The sequence below is a fragment of the Blastomyces dermatitidis genome, assembly GCF_000003525.1.
Source record: "Blastomyces dermatitidis ER-3 genomic scaffold supercont1.5, whole genome shotgun sequence".
Taxonomy (NCBI): domain Eukaryota; kingdom Fungi; phylum Ascomycota; class Eurotiomycetes; order Onygenales; family Ajellomycetaceae; genus Blastomyces; species Blastomyces dermatitidis.
The window spans coordinates 1,909,543-1,929,694 of NW_025544778.1; the positions used below are offsets into that span (position 1 = coordinate 1,909,543).

Below are 20,152 nucleotides of genomic sequence, written 5' to 3' on the forward strand. Positions count from 1 at the left end.
TTTTTTTTTTTTTTTTTTTTTTTTTTTTTTTTTTTTTTTTCACCTACGAAGATTGAAATTCTTTGTAGAAGCGGCCAATCGAATATGCCAACCACTCGCTTTGTTAGACTGCTGTCCTTGACACTGGATGTACTTGTCTTAGTTTAGGCTCATAAGCATAGAGTATTACAAGTTCCTTATCTATGGGTACATATGTTTTCTAAGCAACACCTATGGGTTTATACTTCCAGCTTCCCTTTACATCCCACCCGTAACTCCGCAGCAAATTCGAGTCCAAGTCCGCATCCATATCTACGATTTCCTCGACGGATCCGTCCTGCTTCCCTAGTGTGGCTGCCCCACTACCCGTGCCTAACTCGGAGGTACTATTGCTATTGGCTTCCTTGGTTGCGTCTGTATCCAATTTATGCGAATGTTGGTCCATTGAAGATCTGAGACGGCGAGCCCAATAGCCGGAAGCATCGTGACAGGCTGCATCAACGTGACAGGTAGAGAGGTACAGCCTTCTTGCTGCAGCCCACGCACTCGAGTTAAAGATGTGGACCAGCCATAAATATATAGCCTCTCTGTAGGGGTCTCCCTCCGAAGTATTACTATCCTCATCGACAAGGGCACGCGCTAACTCGCCGCTTAGTGAGGTCAGAAATGTTATCCTGTGTCGACACAGCTCCTTCAAAACTACATCCCACGTCGAAAATGTAGCTTCCATGGAACTTCCTAGACTGGAACAAAGTGTTAGCAAAAGCGAGTTCACTTTCCGTAAGCGTGCTCAGATACTGACGTTCTGCTAGCTGGAATCAAAATACCCTCCTCCAAAAGCACTTGCGTGACAGTCTGCTCTCCTTGCTGATGTTTGAGAATCAGAGCGACATTTTCTAAGCCAGGAAACGACTTCAATTTTCGGGAACTCCTCCGTGTCGCAGAATTTTCACCCAGGTTGCTCTCACCAAGCACCACATTTTTCAGCATCTGCTGAATTTCATTTTTCGTCAATTGAGATTCTCTATTCTGCTCTAGAACATCCATGCCCGCATCAGCAGTCTCGATATCCCCTAGCCCGGCCCAGTAAAATTCCCAGAGCCATTCCAGGGACCGACGAGCTGCATCCCGAAGCACGACAAGAGCGGGTAACTCCCTATGCGTCGCCTCGTGTCGCAGTTCCACAAATGAAGCTGGTAGACCGAGTTCCATTGCTCTTTGGAACATAGTCTGCCTCCTCCCGTACAACTTGGAGTCGACTAGTCCTGTAACAAATCTGCGTTGCACATAGTAAGTAACCCATGAACTTGCGGGGGGGGGGTGGGGCAACAGCCAATCAACAAGAAAGGGATATGATAATTTTTGTTGGGGCTGGGGGCTAAAATAGTGTCTTGAATGAATCATGAGCAAGAAGGTAACCAACCCACCTGCAAAAGGCTGCCGAGTAAGTTGCTCGAATAGAAAAGATGGAATTTTTTCTCGCATCATCATGTAGTATAGCATCCGTTAATAGCGCAGTCGCCTCCACCGTATGCGGTAGGTTCCCACGCAATTTCCAAACCCACACCTGTTATTGGGGAATGAAAAGGTGACAAAGGTTAACATGGAGGCAAAACGAGAGAAAAAGTGCACATAAAACTGCATTTGAGGATATAGGCATACCGTCGAGCATGCTATCGCACGCATATCTGCAGGCTCCCCTGTTGTGGTCATAGAGGGGTAAAATTGGCTGCGGACAGATAGTAGTTCAGACGGTTCCTTCCATGGAGTAAACTGAAGCCGTGGCATGTTGATTTATGATATCGTTTGGTTGCAGACTAGGTGACAAAAATAGACAATATAAAGCAATCCCGTGGGTATGTAGGGAGGAATAGAAGGGCTTAAAAAATAATAAACGTAACTTTGCGCAATAACAATCGGGTTAGGCTCCTTGCATAATATTCTGGTACGAGGTAGGATAGGCGGCTGTGTCGCAACAAGCTGTCCGTACAACCTGGATATGCTCAGGGGCTTAAGATGTCAAGGGAAGAATATGTATGGTCTTAAAACAGATCAACCAGCTTAAATTCCCATCCGATGAAAAATGGGTAACTGGTGCGAAATCACAGAGGAACAAATAGAAAATAGCCACGTAAGCTAAATCTACTGAAAAGAAATCGAAAGTAGTAAATGCCTCTTTACTCCGCCAGTCGGCAGCCAGACCAGCAATAGTTGGGTGATATCTGTTGCAGTAACGATGTATATTTCAGTGCCTGTTGAAATCTTCGTGATGCTAAAGGGTTTGCGAATGAGGCGAAATTAAAGTTTGGTCTAGTCTTGAGCCTAAATGCTTATTTGGGAGCACAGCCAATGATTGCGTTGCTGGGTACAACATTGAAAAGCAGAATTCAAATCATAGATAATTGTGTTGAAAGGTAACTAAGTTAGTTAACTAGTATTTTCTATATTATATAACCAAACACTGAATGAGCTCTTGAGATGTTCATGTTGCACGCCTCCCCTTCAAATGGCCACAAATTAATTAACCAGAATGCAATGTTCTATGATACCGTACCATGCTATGCAATACGATCCCAAACAAACTCCACGCTTGGAAAAAAAAATAAAAAATTGAGGAGATACAATGGTCAATCTCCCCTCCATTAAATCCAACCATACATAGAACCACTATAAGATGGTACAAACATATTGGGGGGGAAACCCATGACTTCCTGGTTCGATTTCCTAGGTACGAGATTCGAGTCCTGCTCGTCCTCAAAGAAAAACGACCTGCCAGCCATATCCAGATGATACACAGGACTACTATCGGGATCATGCTGTTGAGAAGATAAAAGCCATGGCTCATTTTGCTGAAAGTGAGAAGGATTCTCGAAGGGGCTGTGGGATGCTTGCATCATTCGCTCGATCCGAGGATTAGGATCCTCTGGCGTTTGTATCTCATCCGGCCTCTGGTTTTGCTTCCTTTGGCTACAGTCGTCGTGGTAATTGCCTTGATCCTTTTCCTTCTCGGTATCAGTTTTATTTTGTCCCCCCTCCTCGTCATCGCTATCATCATCGTCAGAAATTTTGATGGTGGAGGGGTCAAACGTTTCCTCCAATTTCAGCCCTTTACCCCCAGACCGCTTTAAGAATATTGGAGAATCTGTGTTACTGCTCAGTCTCAAATAGCCGTTCATTGAGTAGTCCCAGACCGGTAGCCCTTCAGGTTCGTCGTAGAGCCCCACACCGACCAGTTCTTCGCCGGGTTCTTCCCTATCGGGAATGAGGAGCGGGGTTTTTGGTTCACTGTCATTGTGCTGAGTAGGAAGGACGTTCGGTGCTGAAAGTGTAGTTGGCACTGTTGAGCTACTCTCAGTATCATTTGCGCAAGGCATACCGTAGCCAATTGAAGAGAGCAAATAGTTTGTTGTAGGTGGGTCCGAAGAGAGTGATTCCATGACGTAGAGAGAGTTGCGATTAGAAACATCAAGCTGGTATTGCGGGAATTCCATTGGAGTGCCTGTTTGATTGGCATAGAGATTGGGGACGTATTGTTGAATGTAGAATCCATTGTTATTCATATAGGTTGGCGGTGTAAGCATTTCATTAGGTTGATATGTTCCAGCCTGGAGCGTGCGTGATGATCGAGTATTGTTGGAATATGTAGTGGTTGGATGCCGGGGAGACGAGAGAGATCTAGCTGGTCTCGCATCTGGAACGGTCCCCTGGAGAGCGAAATGGAATGACTGTTCGCGCATACTATTTCGAATGGCGCGACGCTGTCCATGGCAATGGTTCACCATCATGTCTCGCTTTGCAATCCGGCTAGGACTGTTATCAGCACTTGTGGTTTTAAGTATGCGATGGTGGATTCGTCGTTGTTGTGACGTATGGCCGCCCTCGGGGGGAGTAGAGAATGGAATATTGCTGGCCGAGCCAACGAAAGAAGGCCGATACCAACAGTTGTCAGCCATGATCAAAGAGTATGATTCATTAGAACTTTGGTTTTGTGACTTGAAAGAAAGGATGCAAGAAAATATGCGAAAGCTTGTGAATATAAAAAGGCTGCGATGTAGTAAGTATGCAAGCATGTACTGTATGTAAGCCGCGTTCTTGGTTCCATCAGTGCACATATATAGTTATATATATGTTATGTATGCGTATATATATATATACATGTACTAGTCGACGGGGTGAGTCGAAAACCACTAGTTGCGCAAGGCTATGGATAGGATTCTCATGTCTAATAATAAGGGAATAAGTAAATGACCCATTTCTGATACAAGAGATCTGGGCGGCTGGAGTCCATTAATTGTTATTATTGCGTAGTAGGAACCCGCCATGCAGTTTGGTAGGGCAAGGCACTTGGAAGCAGGGGAAAATGACATGACATGAAAGAGTATGGGTCTAAAACAGCCGAGCTGTTGGCTGGTTGCACTTCTTCTTGTCCGAGGACCCAAGATAGTCAAAGTCCACACAAAAGAAGGTTCAGGAGATGGAAAAACAAAAAAAGAGAAAGGTGGTATTATTTAGCAACAGCAAAAGTTTCGTGTTTGGGGTACCCTGAATATCAACTACTCAAATGGATTCTTTCTTAGCGAGATGGGTCTGGGGCGCCGCAAGCCATTCCACCCACGTCTTCCTTGTCCGTGTCGTAACTTGGTTGCCGCCTTTTTTCCCAGAGCCACAAAGATGAATAATGAACCTAAGCCGATGGGACGGGTCCTGGTCCCAGAACAGGGGGTTGTGAGTCGTGACGCGCCCAGAAATGTTCCGTGTTTGCAGACATCATACATACAATGATGCCAGAGTTGCATGGGGATTTTTAGCCTCTTGCACAGCGCCTTTCTATATTTCGCTCCTGGCCTCGGAATTCAAGGGTGGAGCAAGCCATGGCAGAGGAACAAAAAATATGTCTGGGTTCTGGGTTTCCATAACATCCGCAGGTAATACGGGGCACTCCACTGGAGAAATGCGGTTAGTTTATTCCCACGAACGCTGGCTGACGGACTGACTCCACGGGCCACGGCTGCTGGAGTTAGACTGGACCAGGAATAGGGAATATCGCCCGCCCAAAAGGATGATTGATGGCTTGTTGTGTTTTTATTTGTGCTCACAGTGTCATTCAAGCCCATCATCTTACGGTGCACCTCTCCCTTGGTTTCTCGGTGCTGAGGAGCGTCTTACCAGACCTGTGCCACAATTTTTCTTCTGGATTCAAAATGTTGGATCTTATTACAAACTGCCCCGACGGGGCCGTGGCCCGTCCACCCGTTAACTACGGAGTAAGCTGTCTTGAGTCACAAAAAAGATGCCACCTCAGCGAAAGCGGCAAAAATGGGGGGGAAAAAGAAAAAAAATTCCAAAAGCAAACCACACATGCCAGTGTCCACCAGAGAAATCGAGCTACCTAGGTAGTAGTGGATACCTGAGAAACTTTTGCTCTGCAGCGTGGTTTTGCGCACAGATAGTTAAACCTAACAGGTGCAAACTCAAACTCTCTTAACGGAGAAGGTTTTTTCTCGCCGACTAATCGGGCTTTTAGCTCAACGATAAGCGTGGACACATCGCAAGGCCTTGAGATCACTGTTATAAGAGAAAAAGAGGGGCAGTCCAGTCCGTGTAGGATGTCTCCGTCTACGACAATCATTTATCAAACCCTGTTCTGTTACTTCTGTATCAAGGGGTGGGTGGTGCGTGAGGGCGGTCAGGAAAACAAAAGTTGCTTCTTCGTTTCGTCGTACCTGGGTAAGTTAATTATGCAAACCTCGCAACACTTCCCAACTTATTATTTAGCTCTCATTCAAAGACAAACCGTCTCTCAAAGAGCGGAAGCCAGTCTGATGGTTCGGCTTCAGGTCGGTTCACAGCACCTGAAACTTTCTGATCTTCTTCCCAAACTGTGTTACAGAGAATAATAAAAAATGCCTGAACTAAGCAAAGTTAGGTTTGTCCATCCTGAGCAAGTTCCGACTTTCTCCATCCGCATTGAAATCCATCTCTCCATATGAGGACAAGAAAGTTGTTGGCAAACTAGCATTCTTCTTGTGGGTCAGGTGTCCGGGGCCGCAAGAAGAAAAACGATGTATATGCGTGGGAAAAAAAGCTGGGATCTAAACTTTTGTTGCCCTGGTCAAGCAAGTTACGTGAGGACGAAGCTGAAACTAATGTGCGATGGAAAGCAAAACATTCAAGCCAAGGAAATCCGTAGCGCGCGCTGTAACCGCTTCGTAATCGAAGAATGCATGATGCCGGTGATAGGAGACCACCCCACCACCGCAAAGAAAGGATGGGACCGGGGCAAATTACCCACCCTGCCACTGTCAAATTTTGGATATTGAGGGGGGCTGGAGTCCTTTTTTTAACTATGGATTTAGCTAAAGGTTGCTGGGAAGAATAGCCAGCTGCAAGCTGCAGCCGATATTTAGGGGGGTTCTAGCCCCCAACTAGGGAACCACGCTAGGCTAGGCATTCTTCTTTACAAACTTGTGCCCAGAGGGCCAGAGTTAGGCGTCGTTAGGCGTGCGTGGGCGTCGCTCGGCGAAGTCGGTGCTCGCCTTCAAGGATAAGTTAGGAATAAAATACTGCGTACGTTTTTGTTCCTGCTTCTGCGGGGGCAATAATTCGTCCCATGTCCAAGGAGAGCGGTACCACGGTACCAGCACCCAGCCGTTGGTGATCGATTTGCTCATTCTTCGCTTCGAGACCTAGAACATATTCCAATCTTCTCAATCTTACCAACGGAAGGCTTCATAGTTAGCCCTGAGTGGTAGGGGTGGTTGGGTGTTAAATGAGAGATCCCGGTGATGTAACTATGTACAGCACTTTTATGCACATTTTCTTATCACAAGTCAGCCGTTTTGTCTGAATATTATTCTTCAAAAACAACTTTGCAGGAGGGGCTCTCAGCTCCCAAGAGCAGTCCAGTCCAGTCCGCTGTGAGAAATCCGCCCAAGCACCTGGCACGGGCGAAGTACGCTGTATGATCCTCACCTTTAGCTTCATTTTCGACTGATATCCAAGGCATAAAGGGGCTGCCTTCTGAGCTCATGTTTATCATGGCTCACCGCTCAGCATTTTGGCTCTTTGGGGAATCAGGTTCATGATTTTGAAGATTATTTATTTTGTAGTTACACCTGACACAAAGAAGCCAATGAAAGGAACAGCTGTGCTGTGAACAGCAATAGAATTATGAAGAAAGCCTGCACTTACATGCGATTTGACATGATACGCAACCAGTGTGATTCTGAGGATTGAAAGATGGAGGAGAGTGTGTCTGTTATTATGATTCATCAGCAGAATCTTCAAAAATCTAGCCTGTGGTTTATGCACAATAATACATACATATCACTTGCATACACCTCGCCGCGATAGGTTTAGTGTTGGCCGCAATTCTCAGAAGCTGCGTCGATTGGGAGACGGATATGTTGTTTCAAGTAGCCCTTGGCTTCCCGTGTGGACCCATTTAGCAAAAATAATCAAAATGATAAGGGAATGGAATGGTTGAAGTAGAGGCATCAGTTTGTTCGTGGAATCATGGTTATCATCCGTAAAGCGTATTCGTATCGAACAATCCATCCATCCCTCCTCCACACATTACGCAGTAGTGACGACGATTCAACTATCATTCAATCACCATGGCCCCAGTGATCCCAACCAAATGCTAAAAGACAACTTCTCCACTATGCTATGCACCATTACATTACTCCGTAGTTAGCGGAGCTTGATAGGCATATCATATCAAGACGCCACAATGCGGGTGGGTTGCCGTCTACGGTTGGAGCCTTTTCTGATAGTGATGGGATGGTTGTCTGAGCCCTAACGAACTGGTCCAAGAGTCAACGCACAGCCCGGATCCGCTTGAACCCCCCGCTGAACTTGGATGGCTAGCAATCTCAACACGGAGAAATTGGATAGATACAATAAATCATGCAAGCAAAGAGTCAAACTTTGGGAGGTGTCGGTAAATTTATGCAGCCAGACCCCAACCATGAATCAGACAAACTCCCTGTTGCTTGGAAGCTGTGATATTTACTATTGGCAGCGGAGGCATATCAAACAGAGACCGGTCCTGCATTAATGATTGACTTCTACGAATATTGGTCGCGAAGTCTAGGACGAGGCCGGCATTGATAAAGGCTCCACCAAAGCCGTTGTTGTGCCATATACACAGTACAGCAGGATTTGAGGCTGAAGCAGAGACTGGGTTCGGATGTGCAAAGCTGATTGCCGTGAGCCCTGTATTATTGATGGAATAATAAACATTCAAGGTTGCAGTCTAGTCTCAGACATGAGGTCAACAGAGTGTTTGGCTCATCGGGATCCCAGCATGTACAGTATTCCCACCGCTCAAGAACGGCATCTTACAAGTTCTCATATGAGTTCGCACCAGCTGATCAGCATCCATGGGCAACTTCGGCATTCGATTTCCCTCTGCCTAAACTAACAACATAATAATAACTATTGCTCATGGTTCCCTCCATGATATCCTAAACTTCCAGTCCCCAGAGGCTCACCTCAGCGCCCTTTGACATTGGCAAAAAAACGCAGAACCCGAAGACGTTATCTAAATTCAAGGAAGACAGTCGATGAAGAAACGGGATGATTATCAGAGTGCATGTCTCGTTCCGGCAACCAAAGGAGATTCTGGAGCCCTTGAGATAAAAAGGCAGATTAATTAACGCGCTAAACGCTAAGCTCTCCTGATCATTCGGCCCATAACAAAGCGAACAGTCCTTACTCCCGTTATTCCTCCTCTGGACAGCGATTTGTAAAGCCGAGCCAATGAAATTTTCAGGTGGCCCCACCGAGGCAAAACCCTCTAGAGAAGCCCGCCGGTAACAGTCCTGTCTACGCAGCGTAGTGTCAGCATCGAATTCATTATTATTGGTTCACGACAATAGTGCGTGCTGGCATGAATGTTCACAAGCTGAGGGTTCGACGAAGGAAAAAAGAAAGGTAAAATTATAAAAGAAAAAGAAAAAGAAAAAGAAAAAAAAAAACAAAAAAGAAAATAATCTGTGCAGGGGAACGATTCCCACCCTGCTGGGCAGAGTTCGCGCCAATGGAATCTGAAAATTGTTCTTTGCCCTATCACCGAATGTGCTCGCCAGAATGGTGAGACACGGAAAATCCGCAAATAATGATCAGCTTACGAGTTAACTGTTACCTCAAAGAGGAGAGTACTTTCGTACGGATGTATGTATGTTACGCAGCGTACTCCTTACTTGATCGCAACCATCACGACTCTGTTAACCGGTATTTTATCCCGGTCCAACCCTAGTTTTGCATCTTGAATAGGACCATGGGGGGCGCATGGGCTAGGGCTAGTCTGTCTCCAGCAGCGACCGAGCCACCGGCCCACCGCATGCTCCAAACATTCATAATAATAATATAATTACGGAGCATCGTCATCAGTAGTATTTTCGAAGGTTCGCTTGGAAGCAGCAAGGAAAAGTGATGACATGTCCGTGCGGAAAGCCCGAGCCTTAACTTTTGGCTTTGATGCTTCTGTTGACCTATCCTATGGCACAGCCCAAACGCTGGAAATCTCTGTGATGTGATGGGGCGGCTACAAAATAATTCCAGGTGGCAAGGTTTTCAACATCAAATCTGACTTATTATTCGTTTGAACCACCCAAAATAGGCAACATTAGTAGGTAACTAATGTTTCCGACGCCACTGCGGCGATTTCCTGGTTGTGATGATTGTGCGAATTTGTCGTGATGCAAAGAGCCATCGAGCCATCCTCGTTCCAATATCACAGGCGCAACACCACCATCCCATCCATCATTCATTCCATTTTGGCCAACATATTGTTTTTCTTCTTGTTCGATTCAGCGCGGCCTGTGATATTTCAGCCTAGCACATGTAACTCCATGGCAAGACCGGACGATCTGCCTTTCACGGAAACGAAAATTATGCAAAAAAGGAAAAACTGCGCGACGGAAAATCCGTCTTAACATGGAATAAATTGGACCGTTTTTTAACAATTCTTATCCCTCACAACACCCACACACACCACGCGCAAATAAAAACACCCGAGGGCCAAGAACCAACTAAAGATGGTGTGCACATCTTAGCCAAGCTGGGATAAACAATATCTCTTTATGCCAGCTGTCACGCTTGAAAAGCAGCAGCAGTCTTTGGCGGCCGAACTACGCAGTACCAGCCGACGAGTGAGTGTCAATCTTGGGAATCAATCGTCGCAACATGGCCAGGGTTTCCACGGACATGGTTTCACCAGCAGCCGCTGCTTCAAAATAAAGTGGTTGTCTAAATAATCCCCCTCACCAACTTTCTGGGGAGGGGCAAGGATTCTTTGTCTCGAGCGAGCTATTGTGGCGGACATAATACTTGCGAAAACAGAATTTTCCCAGGCCCCTCTGAAAATTAGTAGCAAAACACCACCAAAAAATCAAAAAATCTGCATTTCTCTAGAATCATTCAATATCATCCAATACGCGTCTTTTTCAATCAAATATCATCCAAATACGCGTCTTTCTTACCTTTATCATCAAATCCACATATATCAATCAACCCTTTTTTCAATATGCCTCACAATGCCTGCTGTTCTGCTGCTTCGCAAGCCTGTACAAAGACTCCTACCCTGTACCTCAGTCTCCTCAAACTACCTGTTCCAGAAGTTCCAGATAATGGAGAGGATTCAGTCAATGATGAGATGAAGAAGCAGATGAATGAGAAGAATATAGAGACTCAGTCTGAGAATTCTATATCTGTGAATCTCTACCTCTGAATCTGATATCTTATACAGATTGTATGAACAGGTGATTATCAATAAGATAAAGAACAAGAGAGATGATAAAATGATTAATAAGTAGAAAGAAGAAGAAGAATTAGAAGAATGAATCTACAACTTCTACAATCAATTCTTTTATATAGATCTCTCAAATGTCAGTGATTATATTCTCTTCTTCAGCTCTGGCAGCTTCAACTTCATTTAATATAACATTCTCAAGTGAGATAATCAATGTGATGATGATGAAATATATGATGAAAGGAATAGAAGAACTGAATTCATAATCTCATTATTATTCACATCCAGATCTGCTGTTGAAATCTTCTATTGAATTCACTGTTGAATCTTTCATTGAATTCACCATTGAATCTTTCATTGAATCCGCTGTTGAATCTTCCATCAAATCCACTGTTGAAATCTTTCATCAAATCCGCTGTTGAAATCTTCCATTGAATTCACTGTTGAATCTTCCATCGAATCCACCATTGAATCTTTCATTGAATACACTGTTGAAATCTTCCATTGAATCCGCTGTTGAATCTTCCATTGAATCCACTGTTGAAATCTTCCATCAAATCCGCTGTTGAAATCTTCCATCGAATCCACTGTTGAATCTTCCATCGAATCCGCTGTTGAATCTTCCATCGAATACACTGTTGAAATCTTCCATCGAATCCACTGTTGAATCTTCCATCGAATCCGCCGTTGAATCTTCCATCGAATACACTGTTGAAATCTTCCATCGAATCCACCGTTGAATCTTCCATCGAATCCGCCGTTGAATCTTCCATCGAATACACTGTTGAAATCTTCCATCAAATCCGCCGTTGAATCTTCCATCGAATCCGCCGTTGAAATCTTTCATCAAATCCGCCGTTGAAATCTTCCATCGAATTCACTGTTGAATCTTCCATCGAATCCGCTGTTGAATCTTCCATCAAATCCACTGTTGAAATCTTCCATCAAATCCGCCGTTGAAATCTTCCATCGAATCCACTGTTGAATCTTCCATTGAATCCGCTGTTGAATCTTCCATCAAATACACTGTTGAAATCTTCCATCAAATCCGCTGTTGAATCTTCCATCGAATCCGCCGTTGAATCTTCCATCAAATACACTGTTGAAATCTTCCATCGAATCCGCCGTTGAATCTTCCATCGAATCCACTGTTGAAATCTTCCATCAAATCCACTGTTGAAATCTTCCATCGAATCCACCATTGAATCTTCCATCGAATCCGCCGTTGAATCTTCCATCGAATACACTGTTGAAATCTTCCATCGAATCCGCTGTTAAATCTTCCATCGAATCCGCTGTTGAAATCTTCCATCAAATCCGCCATTGAAATCTTCCATCGAATCCACCGTTGAATCTTCCATCGAATCCGCCGTTGAATCTTCCATCGAATCCACTGTTGAAATCTTCCATCAAATCCGCCGTTGAAATCTTCCATCGAATCCACCGTTGAATCTTCCATCGAATCCGCCGTTGAATCTTCCATCAAATACACTGTTGAAATCTTCCATCAAATCCGCCGTTGAATCTTCCATCGAATCCGCCGTTGAAATCTTCCATCGAATCCGCCGTTGAATCTTCCATTGAATCCACTGTTGAAATCTTCCATCAAATCCGCCGTTGAAATCTTCCATCGAATCCACCATTGAATCTTCCATCGAATCCGCCATTGAATCTTCCATCGAATCCACTGTTGAAATCTTCCATCAAATCCGCCATTGAAATCTTCCATCGAATCCACCGTTGAATCTTCCATCAAATACACCATTGAATCTTCCATTGAATACACTGTTGAAATCTTCCATCAAATCCACCATTGAATCTTCCATCGAATCCGCTGTTGAAATCTTCCATCCACTATTTATAGTGATGAGAACAGATCTCATACTACTTTCACTTCTAAATTTATATTATAATGAATTGTAATCTGAATCTTTCTAATTATTATAATACTATTCTATATAAGTAGATCTGAAATATTCTTTTATATCTTTTTCTCTTATGAAGTTCTCAACTGTATGATACAAAAAAGCTTCAAAATCTTCATCAAATCTCTTCAGAATTGAAGAGATATCTGATATGATCTTTGACTTTATATCACATATTGAACAGAGTTCTCTAGCAGTTTCAAAACAGTGAAGATTTCATTGAATTCAATATACACAGGTGATAATCAATGCTTCACATGATCTCAGCAGGCATATAATCATTCTTAAGAAGGTATACAATCTTGTTGGTGGTGAAATTACAGAGTTGAGGTGACATATTGATGATAAAGATAAGAAAGACGCATATTTGAATGATATTTGATTGAAAAAGATGTGTATTGGATGATATTGAATGATTCTAGAGAAATGCAGATATTTTGATTTTTTGGTGGTGTTTTGCTACTAATTTTCAGGGGGGGCTGGGAAAATTCTGTTTTCGCAAGTAATATGTCCGCCACAATAGTTTAAATTGGCGGAATGATGACGAGAGGTGATCCAACCCCCACAGATTTATCTGGCTCTTACTTACAGGCTTATTCCGCCGCTCAGCTACCATCAGCTACCATGGCCTGTTGACGAGGCTTTTGGTGAAAAGACGACCAGTCGTACGAGGCATGCATGTGTCTTTTTTTGGTTTGGCGGTGTAATTTACTGCTCATTATTATTGAAGACTTTTCGCACTTGGAAGGATCTCCAGTTCCTGACTTGGCAAGTTGCCTTCCTGCGCAAATTTAGCCAAAGACAACCACAAAAGAATATTTACTGCTTCCTGCCGTCCTGCAGAATGGATACAGAATGCACTGACATTGACATATATTCTGGCTCTCATCCATGAAACCTTGTCGAAAATGTCCAGGGATTCAACCGACAACAGCAATGCATAACCACTCTGCAAAGCCCTTGATCATGACGCAAGAACAATTTTCTTGCGCAATTCAAAGCTGCATCTTGTAACAGACAGTTTTCATCAGATGAAGTAGAGCTTCAATGAACTGTGTTGTAGCTGTCTGACTGAAAAAAGAATTGGGTAGTGAGTCTGCTGCACTCACTTCATTATTGTTGATCTTCCATATAATTTTGTTACAACCAACTAGTTAGTAGTGATAATTAGGTACAATTACTACATCATGACTAGGTGCAGCAAGGGAGCGATGTATGGAGTGGGAAAAAATGAGCGAAGTGGGTATAAATTCCACACCTCATTACTACAACCCTGCGCATTGTCTGCTATCGCCCAACTAAACATCTTCACTCGTCTCATCTGCGTTCACGCCTCTAATCGCCTGCCATCTCGTGGGATTTTGTTCACTCCGCAGAAAAAGCCGTGTCCAGGGCATGGAATAGAGTACCACTTGAACAAATGGCATCAATCTCTGAGGCTGTTTCAAATCCCCTTCATTCTTCCATGGATGACGCCCATACTGGGACCACGCCGCGTGAGGCACTGGCGAAGACGTACGTAATAACAGAGGAGGTATAAGTGTGCAAATTCATATTAACAACATCTATAGCTTTGACTGGAGCTTTGTACCTAACTGCAATGACGGAGGGTTTACGTTCTGGTCTAAACATTGCGTGCCCGTGTTGTCCTCACTGCTGCGTAATGTTGGATCTTATACCGAAGAGCAGCAAAAATCTCATTTAGCGTTCCTAGAGAACTATATTATTCCGCACATGGGTCCTCCCCCAGATAAAACATATCCCAGATCGCTCCTTACCCCCAATGGCGCGCCATTTGAAGCCAGTATCAACTTCAACAGTTCTGGGAAGGCATGTGTACGATTTACTTTTGAGCCTGTGATGCCAGAAAGGGGGAGTCTCGCCGACACGCCAATCCCCAGAATCGCCGAGGCCGTGAAGGCAGACATGCGTTGGTTTAAACAGTTCTCGGCAGGGTATTTCCCATCAGAAGAGGAGAGGGTGGTTATTAAGGGCAAGATGCCACCGGATACCGCGCGAATACCGCGATGCTTCCTCGCTTTTGATCTCGATGGTAGAAATATATCGATGAAAGCTTATTTCTCCCCCATGATGAAGCACATGGCCACCGGCCTGGATTCTGATGAAGCCACCGTTAATCTTCTCAAGCGGCTTGATCCCTTTGGAGAATCATTCGTACCGGCTCTCAATTTCATCGAGAAGTACCAGTCAATTTGCCAACACCCTCCTCTGGTTCAAGTCGTCGGTATTGATTGCACGGACCCTGGTATCCGCGCGAGGGTAAAGGTCTACTCGAATCCTCGCGATAGCTCCTTCGATGCAGTTTACGAACATGTTACTTTTGGCGGAAGGCGTACCGACAAGGCCACGCTTGAAGGCTTATCAGTCCTACGTGAACTGTGGCACTTGCTAATTAACGAGCCCGAGGGACACGCAGACACTTCATTTTCCAAGCCAGTGCTTGATCCAAATGACGGGCATCGAGGCGTGTGCTGTAGCTGGGAGCTGCAGCCTGGTCAGGAAATCCCAGAGGTAAAAGTCTACGTTGCTTTATTCCAATACTTCTCGGGAGATCGAGCCATCTCAGAAACCATGGAAAAGGTTTTCGAGACAAGAGGTTGGAGCTGGGGCGTTCAGGGAACGTACAGATCAATGGTCAGACAGGCTTTGTAAGTCCTTCTTCATCCAATTTTTCACATTCGCCATAACGTAACTTTTTTCCCCCATTTATGGACTAAAAGCGTTTCCAGTTGGGATGATATTGTTTCCGACGACATCAAGTCGCCCACGGCCAACACATACATGTCATTCAATTTCTCTAAGAAGAAGAGGGTATATCTCACGACTTACTTAGCTCCATTTGTTCGACTCACATAATGCATCCGCTATACTACACACCGGGACAGAAGCACGACCGAAAGAGATGATTGAGTGCAAGTTCTCACCAACAACGACTTGATTGCCACTAGTAGAGGGACGGGTAGTAGTCACACCTAAACAGAATGTCTATAACACCGGAGCCAGGATAACCTCAGGAGAAGGAATCGTGTATATAGACTCCGTTTTGCGTGCGTGATGAGCAAGGGACTTCAAAATATATAATGTGTCTATGAAATGTATATGTATAGGCCACTAGGGCAAAAGAGCTCTCGATCACCACTAGGCTAACTGGTATTTAAGGGGCCGAACCATTCCATATGTCAACAATATGTAGGTTTCTAAAGGTTTACAGTTACTCCGAGAGATTACTTGCCATAGCAGCAAGGAAAAAGGGTGCAGACCCTACGGTATCCAGGTCTGCGGACCCCATTAATCGGGCCAGGGACACGACGAGCTGTCACCATATGCGCCCTTGTCTCCTTGGGACTCCATTCAAAGGCCTCACTTGTCGCAATTGGATTCTATCGATTGCAATAAACATTCTGCCTCCCCATGCGGGCCACTTGAACCGGACATTCCCACCAACACGTTGCGGACAATTAGCCCAACGTTGCTCGTCTGCCGTAATCGTAGTCTCTTACCTATCCATCTTTCTAAGTCAAGAAGCCAATATGACACTTGCTGTAATATCTCCATCTGATCTGAAACCAAGAGTTAAATTAGCCGGTGCGCTTGGAGGCTAGGTAGAACATCTGTGCACCATCTTTTGAACCAAGAGTACTCCGTACATGGATATGCCTAGGTTCCAGATCAACAAGCAATGGGGAAGCTAAGTTCTGACACACTGTCGAGGGAAAAATCCTCTGGCTCAGGCTCAAAGGCCTAGGATCTTAGACGGGGGGTAATTTTGTTTCCATATCGAGGTAGGATAAGCAGACATTTTGCCCCAGCATTGGGGATAATTCTCGGTGTAATGTGGTAACAGTGGTCCTCGAACATTTCCTCGTAGGGTGAAGCGGACTTCTTCCTCGCTGTGCTCATTGTCCTACTATACAATGGTGTAGCAGGAGAGCTCAGGTGTCCATCGGCTGGGATACCCTTTATTGCAATATTTTCTCAGCTGGGGAACTGAGATGCGTTCTGAGTGGAGAAACTTATGGTAGGAAGGATTGCAGCTTCCTAACCTCCTCTCCTCCGCTAAAAAGAAATAGAATAGAAGAGAAAAAGAGAAAAAGAAAAAAGAAAAAAAAAACACCGGTGGGGGTGTTAGGAGTATCTAGAAAGGTATCCAAAGCAAAAATAAGGGATAAGCAGGAAGCGATGCGGCGATACTTCAAATCCTAGCGAGGGCTATGTAACTATATTCCCGCCATACCCTCGATTAACTCATGGACACCAGCGTGTGGAGACATAGGGAGAAGAAGAAGCAGAGATATTGAGCATCCTTGATGTATTCGGTTGGGGGCCATGCGCTAAATAGACCAACTCCTATTCCAAATTGACCCCTCTCGGGGGAAAACTTTTGACTCGCATGCATATTCAGGATGCAGGAAGTGTATATAAATCGCCCTTTCTTGTCCGCTAGGCAAGAATTAGAACTCTGCCTTGCGGGGTAGATGTTACATCCATTGCCATATCCACATGCGCAGGAGACAAGTCGGAAACCGCTCATGACATGAAATAGCAGTCTGCGGGAGCGTAGGAAAACCGCCCAATACCTTGACACTGCAGAAGGCGCCACTAGCAATCGAAAAATGGGTTCAGTCTCAGGATCAACGCTGTTGGATTCACGCTCAGACGAGGATATATTGGCCGAACTCCAGACTTTCACTCCTGTCAACCCCGATTCAGAGAGAAACATTTGGGGCATTCTGGGACCGCGGCAATTGCAGCCTGCAAGCCATGGTGCCAGCGCAATATTATCAGCTGGGTGCGGCGGCATGGGAAGTCTTGGACTGTCCGCGTCCTTGACATGGTCGACGGCTCGCCAACCCACTATGCTAACTATATCCCCGACACCTCTGAGTTCTTTCCAGAGGCTTTCCTCAAGCGTCGCATGGCGGGCACGCATGCTGCACCTCATGCAGCTGACTTAGTCCGCCTCCCGCTCCTGTACTTGCACGGTGGCATCTGGGTCGATGTTGGCATCTGGGTCGATGTTGGCTTCATGCTCTTCCGTAGCCTGGATGACCTCTTCTGGGAGAAGCTGGAAGATCCTGCGAATCCTTTCGAGCTCGCTGGGTTCAGAATGACCATAAACGACGAGATGTCCATGTTCTGGAATGGGCTTATTGCAGGGAGAAAAGGCTGCATTGCTATTAAGCATTAAGCACTGGCATGATACTTTTCTTAAGCTGTGGGAAAGTAGAGATAGAACTCAGATGCCCACGAGTTGCTTCATCACCTACCACGGTATGAGGTGCCATCATCAACCGGTAGAGCACCTGCGTTTCAGTATGGTCACTACGTCGACTATTTGATCCAAATGTTTTGCCTCGAGCGTATCCGCCACCTCGAGGATCCGACTATAGCGTGGGATGGTCCAGCCTGGTTTTCACGGAAGGTGTTGCTCTTTGAATGCGTTAGTGAGGTATACTGGGTACAGCACCTCACGCATTGGGACGGGCGGAAGCAGTTTGACATGCTCAGCCGCAGACAAGAGGGATCGGAGCGTGGTGAGGCTTACAAGGAAGCCAGCCAGTTTGTGCAAGCCATTCTTGATACGTCGTCGACGATGAAACTATCACATGGGATTGTCACAGAACAGAGGGAGTATCTGGCTAGAATCTGGGACGAGGAAAGAAACAAGGACGCAGATATTTCCCCTGGAACTTTTGCAGCGCATTTGAGGTGGGCCAGTGAGAACTTCAAACAGGCCCGCCCGCTTGTACCTTTACTTTTACCGGTGCGTGAAGATGGCTTATTAAAAGGGGGCCTTGCTTGAGGCCGTTGGAACCCGTCATCCTCACTGGGACGTATAGTCCTGATCCAGAGGCATAAACTATATAAAGCACCGGGGGAGGCAAAAATATTTAAAATGTATTTTAGTTCTTATACTATATCCAGCTATCTGGAGTTCAACAAACACAACTGTGCAGGCAGCACTGGTACCAAACCCAACATTGACATAAGACCCCATGCCCAGTAGTTTTCTCGAGGATATCGTAGTATCTGAGAGTAAACACACATCGTGCAGCCAACCCGAACAACTGACTGGAAAGCTAAGGATGGGGCCACCTGGAGACTTGGACCAACTCCTCCCGTAAGCAGTACATCAAAGAACATCCCAACAACACTCATCAGGAGCATCGTGTTCCCCTCGCCGAGTCTGACAGGTAGTGTCTTCATGCCATCCTCCGTGTCCTCAGCAATATCCCGTATATCACAAGTAGTCTCACGGAAGAACTGGTACAGGACAGACTGCGCGTTTGGAAAGACTGATCATTGCACTGAACATCCTTCTGGCAAACATGGAACATGCTTGACCCTGATGTGACGCAGCCCATACAAATGGCCACAATGAGCGACTTCCACTCACGCAACTACGCCTTCGTAAGCTGCTAAATCTTCTATGAAATGGGGGATAATGACTTACCACTGTCTTGGGTTTGGACAGGCTCACACCGGAGGATGCCGAAAAGTGCGGTATGCACGGCGTGCCCCAGAGAAGACCGATGAGTGAGAATTGATATATCCGTATTGAAGTCTCCACGCCAGAGAGAAATGTACAAGTAATGACAATAGCCCATAAGAAATAAATCCACAGCCTCCATATCCATTTACGGGGCCTGGAAGAAGGAGGTAGATCTTTATACGCATCCTGCGCTGGAGCAGCGGAAGTGATTGTCAGTATTTTCATACCCAAGGACCCGAGGGGTCCTTTGTTTTTGGTGAACGTACAGTCGACGAGGGCTGATGCTGTACCAATGAACCACAGTAGTGCTCCGTGAAACTGATGTCCCCAAGCTGTGTGGATAGCTCCTATCGCTGGTGCCAAATGTCCCAAACCCATCAGTGCCGGCATCAAGCCCAGCCTGTGCAAGGCTTCCGATCTCGAATTTGGAATCATTATATCACATAGCACAGCAGAAAAGAGTTATAACAATTCTGGAAGTTACAAGTGCTTCCATCTTCCTGTGGATGAAGGGTGCTTTCACTTCTTTCGAGACCCATCCTGCCGAAGTGCAAACCCTTTGAGAAATAAGAAAGTCCCACTATCCACTATCGATGCCCATTGCAATAGGATAAATGAAAAGCCCTAACAAAACCCTACTAGTTAGTTGACCATGGGCTTGTAGATACATAGGAAAGGGCAGATACGCCTAGGGAGGAAAGGATGAGGTCTTGGGAGTAATCCACACGTTGCCAGAGGCTGTAGCAATACCTACTGTAGGCAATAATTAGCGCTCGTGACTGGCGGACGTCAGAAATATCTTTAGGTTAGATACTCCCCTTGCATCCAAACCAGTTGGACGTCACCCTAAACTTCACTCTGCATTTATTTCCTGGCTTTGACAGACATCCCCGCCCTGTTAGAAGCCCAACCCACATTCTCCCCTCCTAGGCCGAATTGCATTTGCGTTCTCAGGATCGCCGGCATTTTTATAGGAAA

The 20,152-nt window shown here is 45.4% G+C and overlaps 9 protein-coding genes across 10 annotated transcripts; 5 read left to right on the forward strand and 4 right to left on the reverse strand.

Annotated features, from left to right (window-relative positions):
- Nucleotides 1-16: 16 nt before the first annotated feature.
- On the reverse strand, nt 17-2,240 carry BDCG_05095 (cell morphogenesis protein Las1). Its single transcript, XM_045420758.1, has 4 exons — nt 1,642-2,240; nt 1,407-1,546; nt 782-1,255; nt 17-722 (listed from the first exon to the last, which is right to left on the reverse strand). Exons 1-4 carry the CDS (start codon nt 1,765-1,767, stop codon nt 200-202), a joined length of 1,263 nt encoding a protein of 420 aa, XP_045276799.1. The 5' UTR covers nt 1,768-2,240; the 3' UTR covers nt 17-199.
- Nucleotides 2,241-2,336: 96 nt separating this feature from the next.
- BDCG_05096 lies at nt 2,337-8,949 on the reverse strand. 2 transcript variants are annotated; one of them, XM_045420760.1, is made up of 3 exons: nt 7,303-8,949; nt 7,171-7,234; nt 2,337-6,798 (listed from the first exon to the last, which is right to left on the reverse strand). In XM_045420760.1, the coding sequence occupies exon 3, from the start codon at nt 4,089-4,091 to the stop codon at nt 2,622-2,624; it is 1,470 nt and encodes a 489-aa protein (XP_045281115.1). In that variant the 5' UTR covers nt 4,092-6,798; nt 7,171-7,234; nt 7,303-8,949; the 3' UTR covers nt 2,337-2,621. The 2 variants fall into 2 exon arrangements, with proteins under 2 accessions (XP_045281115.1, XP_045281114.1); XM_045420759.1 differs by having other exon boundaries at nt 2,337-6,936.
- On the forward strand, nt 4,687-8,950 carry BDCG_17054 (uncharacterized protein). The gene is made up of 3 exons (XM_045426220.1): nt 4,687-5,442; nt 5,504-5,706; nt 5,906-8,950. The coding sequence occupies exons 1-3, from the start codon at nt 5,270-5,272 to the stop codon at nt 6,073-6,075; spliced, it is 546 nt and encodes a 181-aa protein (XP_045281116.1). The 5' UTR covers nt 4,687-5,269; the 3' UTR covers nt 6,076-8,950.
- Nucleotides 8,951-10,510: 1,560 nt separating this feature from the next.
- BDCG_17055 (uncharacterized protein) lies at nt 10,511-10,714 on the forward strand (the record flags this gene model as incomplete). Its single annotated transcript, XM_045426221.1, has 1 exon — nt 10,511-10,714. One exon carries the CDS (start codon nt 10,511-10,513, stop codon nt 10,712-10,714), a length of 204 nt encoding a protein of 67 aa, XP_045281117.1.
- A 402-nt stretch (nt 10,715-11,116) lies between these two features.
- Nucleotides 11,117-11,559, reverse strand: BDCG_17056 (uncharacterized protein; the record flags this gene model as incomplete). Its single annotated transcript, XM_045426222.1, has 1 exon — nt 11,117-11,559. A coding segment is annotated over one exon (443 nt), but the record flags the coding sequence as incomplete, so codon positions are not given.
- Nucleotides 11,560-11,825: 266 nt separating this feature from the next.
- On the reverse strand, nt 11,826-12,512 carry BDCG_17057 (uncharacterized protein; the record flags this gene model as incomplete). Its single annotated transcript, XM_045426223.1, has 2 exons — nt 11,826-12,226; nt 12,326-12,512. 2 exons carry the CDS (start codon nt 12,510-12,512, stop codon nt 11,826-11,828), a joined length of 588 nt encoding a protein of 195 aa, XP_045281119.1.
- A 1,568-nt stretch (nt 12,513-14,080) lies between these two features.
- On the forward strand, nt 14,081-15,434 carry BDCG_05098 (TdiB protein; the record flags this gene model as incomplete). Its single annotated transcript, XM_045420761.1, has 2 exons — nt 14,081-14,175; nt 14,232-15,434. The coding sequence occupies 2 exons, from the start codon at nt 14,081-14,083 to the stop codon at nt 15,331-15,333; spliced, it is 1,197 nt and encodes a 398-aa protein (XP_045276800.1). The 3' UTR covers nt 15,334-15,434.
- Nucleotides 15,435-17,248: 1,814 nt separating this feature from the next.
- On the forward strand, nt 17,249-17,869 carry BDCG_17058 (uncharacterized protein; the record flags this gene model as incomplete). Its single annotated transcript, XM_045426224.1, has 1 exon — nt 17,249-17,869. Exon 1 carries the CDS (start codon nt 17,513-17,515, stop codon nt 17,867-17,869), a length of 357 nt encoding a protein of 118 aa, XP_045281120.1. The 5' UTR covers nt 17,249-17,512.
- A 156-nt stretch (nt 17,870-18,025) lies between these two features.
- BDCG_17059 (uncharacterized protein) lies at nt 18,026-18,484 on the forward strand (the record flags this gene model as incomplete). Its single annotated transcript, XM_045426225.1, has 1 exon — nt 18,026-18,484. The coding sequence occupies one exon, from the start codon at nt 18,026-18,028 to the stop codon at nt 18,482-18,484; it is 459 nt and encodes a 152-aa protein (XP_045281121.1).
- Nucleotides 18,485-20,152: the final 1,668 nt, after the last annotated feature.